The sequence below is a fragment of the Protopterus annectens genome, chromosome 2.part2, assembly GCF_019279795.1.
Source record: "Protopterus annectens isolate FY-2018-M chromosome 2.part2, PAN1.0, whole genome shotgun sequence".
Classification (NCBI taxonomy): Eukaryota; Metazoa; Chordata; order Ceratodontiformes; family Protopteridae; genus Protopterus; species Protopterus annectens.
In genome coordinates, this window is record NC_056730.1 from 354,928,344 (window position 1) to 354,941,209 (window position 12,866).

A 12,866-nucleotide genomic window follows, 5' to 3' on the forward strand; every position below is an offset into this window, starting at 1 on the left:
TGTCTGTGTTTGCTCACTTCTAATGATAAAGACTTAAAACAAAATTTACATGCAAACTATTTAAAATGCAAACCATGATATCATGCTTACCAAAACTCCTCCTGTTTTGGAATTTCTAACTAGGGTCAGACCAAGGCTCATGTTTGTCTTCACTTCATTCACACTGGCAATTGTAGTTCCAGCTAAAAGAAAAAAATATATACACAAAATGACTGATGTTTTGCAGATTCATTCAACTTGTCCAGCACATTTTAGTGATATTAAAAATATGTCTAAATGCAAAAATTCTTTGCATGAGTTTTTAACTAAATTTATAAAATTGTTGAAAAAGGCTGTAGTAATATTTTTGCTATGGAAGTGACAAAGTCAGTGTAGCCAAGAACTAAATCATATGTGTGTGACTATATATACACCCGTTCATGTGGGTTCCCACACACATGTATGTATATATGTTAGTACATGTGTTTAAATATAGGGATCTAATTTATATGATGGAAGTTTCAGAATGTTAATCATCAGATCAAGACCAGATGACACACATTCTGAAATGTTGAAAAACTGAAATAAACACCAAATGCTGTATTTGTGTCCCCTCTCTGTACTAATTATATAAAACAACTCCAACATCACACTACAGTAGATAAAAGCGCAAATTCCCTGATCCTTACTGTGCTGCAATCACACACAGTCTTTCTGCACTATCCAACCTTCCATGTTTCAGGCCGTCAACCATCTAATTTTGATCTTCTGATGTTCGGCATTCTGAAACGTCGATCGTTTAAATTAGACCCATATATATGTGTGCGAGTGTGCGTATAACATAAGACGTTTTGGGAATGGTCTATTTTAATAATTCATATGTTGATATCAAGAGTAATTGTATCTATAAAATTAGATTTCCCTTTTTTATTTTATTTATATATATATATATATATATATATATATATATATATATATATATATATAAAAATATACACACACACAGTGGGTATAAAAGTTTACACACCCTGTTAAAATGCCAGTTTACTGTGATGTAAAAAAAATGAGACCACAATAAATCATTTCAAAGCTTTTCCCACCTTTAATGTGACCTACAACCTGTACAATAAATTGAAAACAAACAAATCTGTTAGGGGGAAAAATATCAAAATAAAATGTGCAATAAGCTGGTTAAGTGTGTGCACCCTTAAACTAATACTTCGTTGAAGCACCTCCGGTTCAATTCTCTGCTGGGGTGCCTTCTGTGTGGAGTCTACATGTCCTCCCTGCATTCGTGTGGGTTTCCTCTGGGTGATCCGGTTTCCTCCAATGTTACAAAGACGTGTCTGCAGCATTTCTCCCCGGGCCTCCGCTGAAAATTGGCTCATTCCAAGTCGGACTTTCCCGGTTACCAAATGTAAAATAAATAAAATAAATAAGCGAATTTCTATGTGTGTGTGTATAAACAACCAAGCATCCAAATAGAAGAACTCAAGTAACCAATTTGTATGAGGGTGGCACAAATATGCCCTTAGCTTTTTCACTTCTAAAAATTGACAAATTTCATGTACACCTATGAACATGAATGGGGTGCCTTATTCAGTAAGAATTTCCCAGGGAATTCTTATTCTAGAAAAAAAAAAACAGTACTAGTTCTTTTGCTCTGGGCTTTATCAGGGGTACTACCTAAAGAAATTTTGTTGTATATTTAGTGACTATCCGTGCCTTCACTCAGATTTATAAGTAGACCTGAAATGTTCATTCTTAATTTTTCAAGTGGAATTTCCAGAATAGGTAAAAATATCAAAGGGTTCTTACACCTTGGACTTGGTGTGGCTTTTTGATATTCTGGGCAAGGTATACACACACACACACACACACACACACACACACACACACACACACACACACACACACACACACACACACACACACCAAAAAATAAATAAATAAATATATATATATATATATATATATATATATATATAGATATAGATATATATAGATATAGATATATATATAGATATAGATATATATATATATATATATATATATATAGATATATATATAGGTTTACATACGTTTGTGCAAATGACATTCTGTCAGCTGCAATGTGCCGAAAATCAGAATGGAGAGCACACAAACATTTGTGAACCAGATAGTCGACTATACTTATGCGAATGCACTACTGCATTCGCATAAGTGTAAGTCGACTATCTGCATGGAGATTGCGGTATAGTGGGGAGTGGAAATTCATCCACATCCCCACTGTAGTGTGATCTCGAAGTTATAATTTATAAGTAGGGGGGTATGGGGGGTGCAGGGGGACTTGCCCCACTGCAAAAATGTGATTTGTTGTATAGGAGTCTGATTTACATCAGCACCTATACGGCTGTCACATAGTGGCTTCGACAACATTGTCGAGTCAAATGCGTTGAGCATTTGTTTCGACATTGTCACCATTTGTTTTTTTTTCATTTTGGTATTACTATTCGTTTTTCTGAATGGAAAATGTTTTTTTTTTCCGTTTGAAGAAACAATAGTAAACCATATATATATATATATATATATATATATATATATATATATATATATATATATATATATATTTATACACATACACATATATATAAAATGTCCTCTGTCCTACTAACATTACTACTGCTGTGCCCAAATTATAAAGTAATCACATATCAGATACTTTAGCCATGTTATATTATCACTGTTTTGGTCTCCAGTTTATCATCCCCACTCCTGTTTTATACAGACAGTAGGGCATTGAGCTATCCTGTTTTCTCATAACCTATAAATCTACATTGACCATCACGGAATCTCAGTTAGCTGTTGCCCCCCCCCCTTTGCAGCCAGACTGATATGACTAGGCATTTTGAGGCAGTACAGGGACTGCCTCTCATTTACTGAAAGCTCTTAATTGCTTCCTCATAATTAATCAATATATGACAGGTATAAGTTTTTATTGAACTTGGAGGTTAGCTTCTGACAGTACACACAGAGCTGCACACACACACACACACACACACACACACACACACACACACACACACACACACACACACACACACACACACACACGTACCTATAGCAGAGTACATCCACTACACTATCTTATGCTGAACTTGTCAACAGAACACCGCCTAAGCCTCCCAGTCTAAGGAATGTGAAACATCAGCCAATATGCAGCATAGCAACACACCCACCTTCACTCTGCACAACCCCAGACAGTGAAGATACCTTTCTATCCAGCCACAGTAATATTTTAGCAATTAGTGAGTCAAGTATAAGGACACCACCTTCTCTAGGCTGGATAAAAACTGGTCTTGCTATGTATATGTCCAAGGCAGGAAAGACACTGGTCTTGAGTAGAATTATCCCATTACCTGTAATGATGCCATGATTCAAAGAGACGACAATTGGCTTTGATAACTGGATATGTAGCTCATGCCATTCTACAGGGATCCATTGTGTGTTAGCTTGGGATTGGATGACAGATAAGTCTCATCCTTCATCAGGGATGGTGTGCACCTCTCCTACAAATGCTTTTGCTGCAGCCTATTGCCTTTTTAAGCTAGAGTTCATCTGCTGGACATTCCAACCCAGTAAAGTCTAAATTGGAATACATTAAGGTAAGTCTGCTTATTTCCAGTTATTTCCAGGAGTCTTAACAAAAAAAAAAAAAAAAAAAAAAAAAAAACACCCAAACTTGGGGATCTCCTGCAAGTTGAACACATTCGTATATGTATAGTTACAGGGATGAGGTGTCAGAGGAATGAAAACACTCATTGATTCCCTGGGTATAGTACCTATCACATCTGTAGATCTACTGGCAAATGTGATGGAGATTTATTACTTGTCAAGGATAAGACCTCTCGACTGTTCCTATTTTGAAGTAACTTCTCTATTTTCTGGCCTGATTTACCCCTGCACATGACATCCATATTTTTGGAGTGTTGTCCCTATTTTCAGGCTGGATTTAACCCTTTGCACAGTTTTCTGAATCCCACTCATGACGTGTGACTTTTGAATCTGTTTAGTACACAGAACTACATGACAACAAAAGAGTGGCAACAATAATTTAACGAAGGAAGACACATCTTAAATCTGACTTTTTCTGAAGCAAAATAAATGACCTAGTGTGGCAGAATTTTGCAATACAGATCCTTAACATCTATAGATTTTACATTGTCTTTGATAACGTTTACATTTTTTATCATTTTTTCTTCTCTGTTTTGTAAACATATGTGTCCAGGTAGTATCTTGTATTCCTACTGGAAGCACGACTGGTTATGTGCTATTTGGAATTTGAATTTTATGTTAAGTACATGTCCAGAATTTTAGCTAGATGTTCCTATTTTTAAAGGGCCTTTGTTCCTATTTTCAACATTTGCAGGCTGAGAGGTATGTCATTCCTTGGGATCCCATATTTGAACTCCTTATGTCCAAATCAACTTAAATAAGTTTAATTACATTTTCCAGCCATAGAACACCCTCTGTATCCTTGTTTGGTGCACACTAGCTATCTTAACCCCTTAGATGAAATTCCCATTAATCCCAACACTGTTCTTCAGTGGTATTTCAATTATCCATCAATAAAATGGCTAGCCTATGTAACCAATGGTCAACATTTCCAACAGTTATTGACATTATAAATGCTAACTCCCTTGTACAAAGACTTAACAACCCTATTTGGGTACTGATAACATATCACGTTGTCTGATTATCACTACCAAATATGACCTATCAAATACCCTACTTAACCACTTTAATCTAAACCTCTCTAGTGGTTATATTCCCAATTCCTGGAAAATTACCATTGTAATGCCATTACACAAGGGTGGTCCAACCACAGACCCTGGTATTTATAGACCCGTTAGTCCCTCTAGCCCCATATGTTAAGATGTGGAACACATTGCCTCAGAATTTCTTAATCTGGACATTAAACATCCCTTAATCCTGGAGTCTTGTTAATTTGCTTTGACAAAGGTAGGTACTGTTTCTTTAACCTTGTTATTTTTTTTTTTTTTAAAAAGTCATTTATGCAGTAGACAGTGGTTGTGCAGGACTTTCAACATATCTTGATCTGATCAAGGCCTATTCTTTATGCAGACACTATTGACAGACTTATAAATCTGATTATAAGTCCATATGTTGTGCAGTGAATGGCTCACTGGTTTTCTAATAGAATCACTGTAGTTATCAGATGCCACTTCTGAAGCAAAAAGGTTACTAGTGGTGTACCACAAGGTGCAGAATTGAGTCCTCTCCTTTTCAGCATCAGTTTCGCACGCCCTCAAGCCAACAGTCCTGGGCTATGCATATCTAAGCGTGCAGGTGACTGTATATTGGGTATATTTATTCAGTCATCCACTGACTCAGAATTGCTCTAATACAGATCAGATCATTTTACAAAACTATCTTCTTACTTGTCAGTTTACCTATTGTGATAGGGGACAACCTTAATTGTGACCTACAGAAACACTGTAGTATGGTCAGCAGTCATAAACAAACCAAGTGAATTGTTACTGGTACAACTCAAAACACAATAAAGATGTTATGCAAGCAGCTGGGTTCCAATAATTCACCGTTCCACATCGCACACAAGATGACTTATTGTTAAAAACACATAAAAACAACACAGATTGAGTACTTTCATCCTAATGAATACAGAACTTCATCAGACTACATAGTGAAAAATCACTTGCCTTATATATACATCCACGGCTCTAACTGAACTCCGTAATTCAATTAATTAACCAATAGCAGGATGACCTTTGATGAACAGAGAGATCTGGATGTCAGATTTTCATTACATCACCATTTTCCAAGTATTCCAAATTTCAAACAATCCCTTTGGTGTTATAAAAGGATATTATCAGTGTAAAAGTCTACTAAATGCACAGCTGTGACTATTTCCTTCCAAATCATCTTAGGTCATTTTTCCCATTAAATGGGACATTTATAAAGTGGCAAAGAGGTCAACAAAGGATTACTAATGTACGCTACCAAAAAATGTAACTCTTTCCACTGTATGGCTGTATCATAATTCTAAGTGAGAATTTCAGGGGAATACTAAAACATTCTAAAAGCTAGTAATATGGGTTTCACAACTCTATCATTCAGAACTTCAACAGGCCATTCACAAAAGATTTGGCAAATTAAGGGACTTTATTTTGCAACCCACTATTTCAAAATGTCCCTTCATGCTTTCTTTTGAGTTTCAGCAATGTGCAGTAATACTTTGTCTACAACATGCCACAAATATTCACTGCCTTTTAACGTCTGGTCATATGCCCAGCTGATTACACAGCTTAGATCCTTGTTCTAAGATACTCAGCCACATTATTTTATGCAAACACATACCCCTGGAATAAGTGACATTTCTTCAGGAATTAGTCTTTTTTATGATTCTTTTTTTAATGAAAAAGGAATATTTCTCATAAGTGAAATTATCAATACTGACTAATCAGCCCATTTTGGTTCTGAAATCTTCTCCTCAAATAGATTTCAGAACAGAACTCAACTATGTTCACTTTGAAATTCCCAGAATGATTTGAAGATAAGGAGGAACTGAGGTAGGGGTACCTCGCCTAGACAGTTACAAATTATCTGATTTTTTTCTTCAGTTTTTGGAGAGAACAACTTTATGTATGACAGCCTCTGTGAATTTAAACTAGAATATATATATATATATATATATATATATATATATATATATATATATATATATATATATATATATATATCCTGTACTTGGACAACACAATGAATTACTGCTTGCTCAAACTTGAACCAGTCAGAAATGTCTTTGATAAGTTTGCTCTTTAATTTGCTCAAAGTATTTGCAAGTTACATCACATATCCATTCTCTCCTCTAATAAACCACTTCTGCAAGTAAAACTGCATCTCTGACATTTGGAAAAAGCACCTCCTGTTATACCCCAAAAGTGACCCCTCAGTTACACTAAATGAGCACTATTCTACTGTGCCACTGCCTCCCTTATGAAACAAATTGGCTGCTCAGTCTCAGCTACTGCATCACCTAATCAGCTATAGTCTGTGACAGGAATACTGGTTTATTCTAATTAGCTCTCATTTTAATTTCTCCAAGTGTTTTAGGTTTATCATACCATGACAAGACTGGACCCCATTCCTAACTCAGAGTATGATTAGAGTTCATGAAATTCGTATTGTTTCAGTCTTTGCTGTTAAGTTTACACCACTTAACTCCCACAATATGCCCCAAAATGACTCCTGTGATTCATATGGGGTTGCATATGTTGGTAGCATATTTAAGTATGATTGTAAATTCATTTTAGTGGACCTGTTGCTCCAACTGCTAGTGGAATAGTCTGGATATCTTTCTTATACATTGTTCTTGTTTCTGCTTACAAATCCTGGTATTTTATGGCTTTGTATCACTCTGTACATAAGCACTGCAATCACTGGGTATAGCAATTTCAATGAGCAATGCTACTTGTCTTTTTTTTTTTTAAGACTATTACATCTGTTTTTTTTTTAGAATATGTTTTTTGAACTGATGGTAATGGGTGATACCATGTGTTACAGACTTCATTATTCCTTACAATGCTCAGCAAGTTTGCACTTTAATTTCCAATGGGTGGAGCCTAAGTCTTTTCACAGAATCAAATAATGTCCTTAAATTTCAAACAAATGTTCATATCTCTGGAATCATAGTAGTTATGAAAAAAGTATAACTGGCAAACACTTTAGCACAAACTGTTTTTATAGTGGTAGCATTCTTTAGGTCCTAGGTCTTAAACTAAATTTTATAAGTCACAGTAAACACAGTCCATTGGATTCAATAAACTCCGTGCAGGAATAGTGCTATTCCTGCATGGAGTGGTTCGTCTCCGTGTAGCCACAGCAGCGCACCTTGCATATTCATGAAGGCGTGCTGCTGTTTAGGCTAAATGGACATGAACCATGAACGAGTGCAGGGGGCGTGTTGAAGTAGTACACGGACTATGAACATGACACCTGCACTCAGAAAGCGTCATACAGCACTTTCTAAACCCAATCCGGCAAAATATTAGAGAATTTCTCTAATATTATGCCAGTATTTCAGTGTCTACGGAGAATGAAATTAAATAAATGATCATTTCAGTGTCTGTGGACACTGAAATACACAAGAAAGCAGGAAACCAATGCAGGGGGTGCGTGACAGGTTTTGTGACACACTCCCTGCATTGTAAAAGTGTTGTACGACACCTCACAACCTGCTAAAGCATTAAATGTGAACAAAGGCACAAATAATAGGGGGAAATATCCTAAAAAGGGACACTTTTTAAATATTGCCCTCACACACTTAGAAAGTTGATAGAAAACAGGTCATGCATTAGCATAAATGTCTGAAGGATAGAAGTCTAAAAGTCAAATGTATTCCATTATTCCCTGACAGCAGTCCATGTGAAGAAAGGCACAAATAAGGGGGGACAAAGCACTAAAAATAGGAACACTAATTAAATACAGCCCTCACAAACTTAGAAAGTTGATAGAAAACAGGTCATGCATTAGCATAAATGTCTAAAGGATAGAAGTCTGAAAGTCAAATATATGCCAAGATTTCCTGACTGCAGTCCTCATTAACTTGTCAGAAAACCTCAATACTCACTATATAACATAATAATATAACAAATATTTTTTTTACATGCTAAGGAATGTTTAAGTGTAGCTAAGCATGTGTGCACATTATGGCCCTCTGCTTAGTATTGCTTAAACATCCCATTGGAGATAAATAGAAATATACAGCTGAAATTCTAAAATCAAGATAGTGTAGTGGTTATAGACTTGTCTTTTCATGCAGGCATTCATGTTCTGAGTACCAAGACAGACAAGTTATTTTTATATGGGAAAGCAGTGTTAAAATTGTTTTTTTTAATTAAAGTATGTAGTAACTGTTTTTTTGTCAACCAGGGTAGTGTAGGTGGTGTAAAATGGAAGTGTGAGTGCATGTATTATGTGAAATCACCCATACAGTATAGTCACACCCCTTGCTAATGTAATGAAAGCACATAGAGGGATGTCATGTAAAGTAAATCATATACACCTACTAAATGAAGCCATTATCCTGATATTTTTTTTTAATGAAAAGTGAGCAATGGTCAGTAATGCCCAGCTACGCTTACCAGGTTTAAGCATCGCTTACATGTGATTGCTAAGCAGCAGGTAGCTCAGCTAAGCGAATTTGCACACTGTTATCCAGTGCTCAGCAATTACCCCTTTAAGCACTGTTCAACCCAGCTTAGTGGGTTTGCGCATTGGTAAGCTGTGCTCAGCATTTTCAAAATGGTCCAATGATGAAAAGGGTGGGAATATGGCCTTATTTAAACTGTGCAGGCAGGAATACAGACATAACCTGTTTAGTTTGATCTCTGCAGGAACATGCCTGGCATTGGAGAGGGAGAGGGTTTTCGGGCACAGTGCTGGAGCATTCAGGAGTCCAGGGTCATGGCCGGACTCCTTGTCAAAAACCATGATGAGAGACTGCTGCAGGGCCAGTACCAGGGCTCACAATACAAAACAGAGGCCTGGTACTGTCTCGCATGTGATCTCACCTGTGCTACTGGCATCCCCCGGACTGGTGAGCAGGTACAACACCACTATGCTCACCTAAAGCAGAAGAAGGGGGGGTGCTCTTGGCCCAGTGGATCCAAGATGCATGGGCATGTAATGCTCCAGTAGTGAGTAAGTATCACTATCAAGTAGTTTGTAGCAAATACTACCCTGAGAATGTGATAGGTATGTATAATGCGTTTCTTTCCCCTACAGCTGCAGCAGAGAGGGCTTTGAAAACCAAAGCCCATGATGACAGACTGCTGAGGCTGCGCTGACAGGCTGGTGAGTACAAATCTATTTTGCAGTATATTGTTCAAATAGCTAAGAAGGAGTACATTGCTTACTGCTAGTAGGTATACTGTTACTGTGTGAACTGAATAAATAAAAATGTTTGACAGACTAACACTGAAGTGCAATAAAACTACCTAAAAAATGTGTGTTTATTCTGGTATGTTCTTGTAGACATTTAGAATGTATACAGATTCTTCACAGCAAATGTAGATGGTGGAGCTGTAAAACAAGATAACTAAAATGTGAAATATATATTGCACTAAGCCCTGAACCTTGAATATTAATGTGTAAGGTTTCAAATTATGTTCCATCCAGCACTGCCTTGTTTTAACCTGTGCTTTCCAGATGGTAGTAATCCAAATTATTAATGCACAGTACAATAACTATCTGTCATGCATGCATCACAGGATTACAAGTTCAGACTGTCTAACCAAGAGACTATTAGGCAGAAACCAGTGACACTCAAAACAACAGTTCCCCAGTAGCCCAATGTGATGAGAAATAGCTTAGTTGTTAATTTTGCATACACAGACATGGTTCGAATCCAGAGAGTTGTACTAAAATGTGTGCATATCTATACACAAGGAATCAGGAATAAATGTAAAAACAGTCAAGCAGTGTTAACAGATATTTTCTCCACAGGTTGTACAGGTAAGGAAATGTTGGTAGTAGCTGTATGAAGGGTACACTAAGAAACTGTATACAACTGTTCAACTGTCTCACCACATGCCTGGAAATGACAGCAGGATAGGTACACACAACATGCACTCTTCCTGATACATGTCTCTCAAGTGTCACGCTGTCATGGCTAGTGGTCACTGCTGCCAATACCCCTGGACGCAGATAGGAAACCAGTTGAAATATGTCACATAACAGTAGTTCAGGGTACCCCTCCTTTGGCAGACATGTAACCCTGACATGTACGACTCCCCTCTAGTCATGTGCCCAGAGTTGTCACAGTTGTCACCATTCCAGGCTGCCAGTTTAATAGGTATGTTTGTGCTACAGAAGCTATGGGCCATAGGCAGACATAAAGTCAGGGCAGACCCATAGATTATTGAGCAGTTGTTAATGGACTTTTTGTCTCTCCCCCCACCTCTCATCTGGATCAATACTAAAATTTATATACTATGGGTATGTTTTACTCCAAACATAATGATGGGACGTGTGTTCTATTATTGTTCATATATTTGATTGGTTGCATGTTAACATATCTTGTTCAAATACTATTGTTGGTGGCCTGTTGCCGTCAATGTTACTGGCATGCTGTTACGATGCATACTATTGTTCCATTTATGCATGTATTCATTTTGCTATGTAACTGTTTCAAATCTGTTTTATGGGGCTAATTGGAACACCCATGCATTCTGTTATAACTAATCTGGAAATGTGTTGTTCATGACGAACCAACATATTCTTTAAAATCTCAACACCATAGCATGTTTAAAAAGGCTGTCCCAGCTCATCCGGCCATGGCACCGGGCTCCAGCATGTCTGGGACCCAACCCGGGCCATCCTTGTCCGCTGGTCCTGCACCATCTTCAGGTGGAACTACCTCAGGGGATGGGGCCTGTCCCCACCTGGGAGCGAGCGTGGACAGGAGCCTGTCACCTGCAGTCAGGTCTGGGATTTCTTGTGCCGTGCCATCCGGTCAGAGTTTGGTGGGCAGCGGCACTAGATTGAGGGCCGCCTGGTGCACCACAAGGGGCAGGCTGCCTCTCCTGTCCACTCCTCAGCACAGCCACCTTTGGGGCCACCCAACCCATCTCTCCAAATGGACCTACAGCCCCTACCCAACATCCCACTCTCACCTTACAAAAAAGGCATCTGTTCCGCAAAAAAAGCATTGCCCCATAACTAGCTCTACATTTTGCCACCATGTACAGTGATGTAAATTAATCTACAACCAAATTACTCTACAAATGTATGTTGCCAGCACCCCTCCCTGTTTGGTATGAGACAGTAATTTCAAAATCTGCCACATCAGTCACAGATGTTGCTGCCAAAGAAATGTAGAGCTATGGCCCTGTCCTACACCTGTCCTACACATCCCTAGCTGCTTTTCATAATGTTTTACCCTCTGCTTGCCCCCATTTCACCAGTTTCCTATCACCCTTTTTTCTTTTCTTTAAAGAAGTGGGAGAAGCGATGCTAAGTGAAGCTAAGAGGGCTTATTTAACCGTCTCTAAGCAACTCTTAGCACCAGGCAAAACCGCACAAACCAGCTTACAACTGCTTAAAAGTACCTTAATCACTCTGTTTCCATCAGCTCCTGTTCTGCCCAGCAACAAAATGATCAGCCCTGCCAAGTCTCAAACCCGGGATGCTGTGCACTACAATCACAGCAAAATACCACTACACCATCTCAGCTGTGGGAATCTTCAATGCTTTTACAAACATATCATTCATTCTGGTCATTTAACATTAATGAAAAAAAGTGAGCATTTCCTACTCTGGGACCCAGGACCCTGTGCACAAGAAATCACACCAGTATACCTCTACACTATCTGAGCTGTAGGAATTTGTAATGTTTTACAAACATATCATACACAACAGTCATTCAACATAACGGGGAATTATATATCCATAGTACTGTTATGTACATATATATGTATATATACATACCAATATATCTATATATATATATATATATATATATATATATATATATATATATATATTATATATATATTTATATATATATATATATATATATATATATATATATATATATATATAGCACATGTATATATATATATATATATATATATATATATATATATATATATATATATATATATATATATATATATATATATATATATATACACACACACACACACACACACACACACACACACACACACACATATTCATACCAACCTCTTACTGCAACAAATCTGCAAAAGCATGACAAACCGGGGGGATAAAGGGCAAACAATAGTGACATATTTGAAATATGGCTGTCATACATGTAGAAGTCTGCAAGAGTGACATGGTGT

General features: G+C 37.4%; 1 protein-coding gene across 1 annotated transcript in view; it reads right to left on the bottom strand.

The window, feature by feature from the left end:
• Positions 1-12,866, bottom strand: part of ITGA2 (integrin subunit alpha 2) — a 2,089,078-nt gene that overhangs the window by 1,141,154 nt on the left and 935,058 nt on the right. The window contains exon 4 of the mRNA XM_044064418.1: positions 91-182. Coding sequence (XP_043920353.1) covers positions 91-182 — 92 coding nt within the window. The remainder of the gene's footprint in view (positions 1-90; positions 183-12,866) is intronic.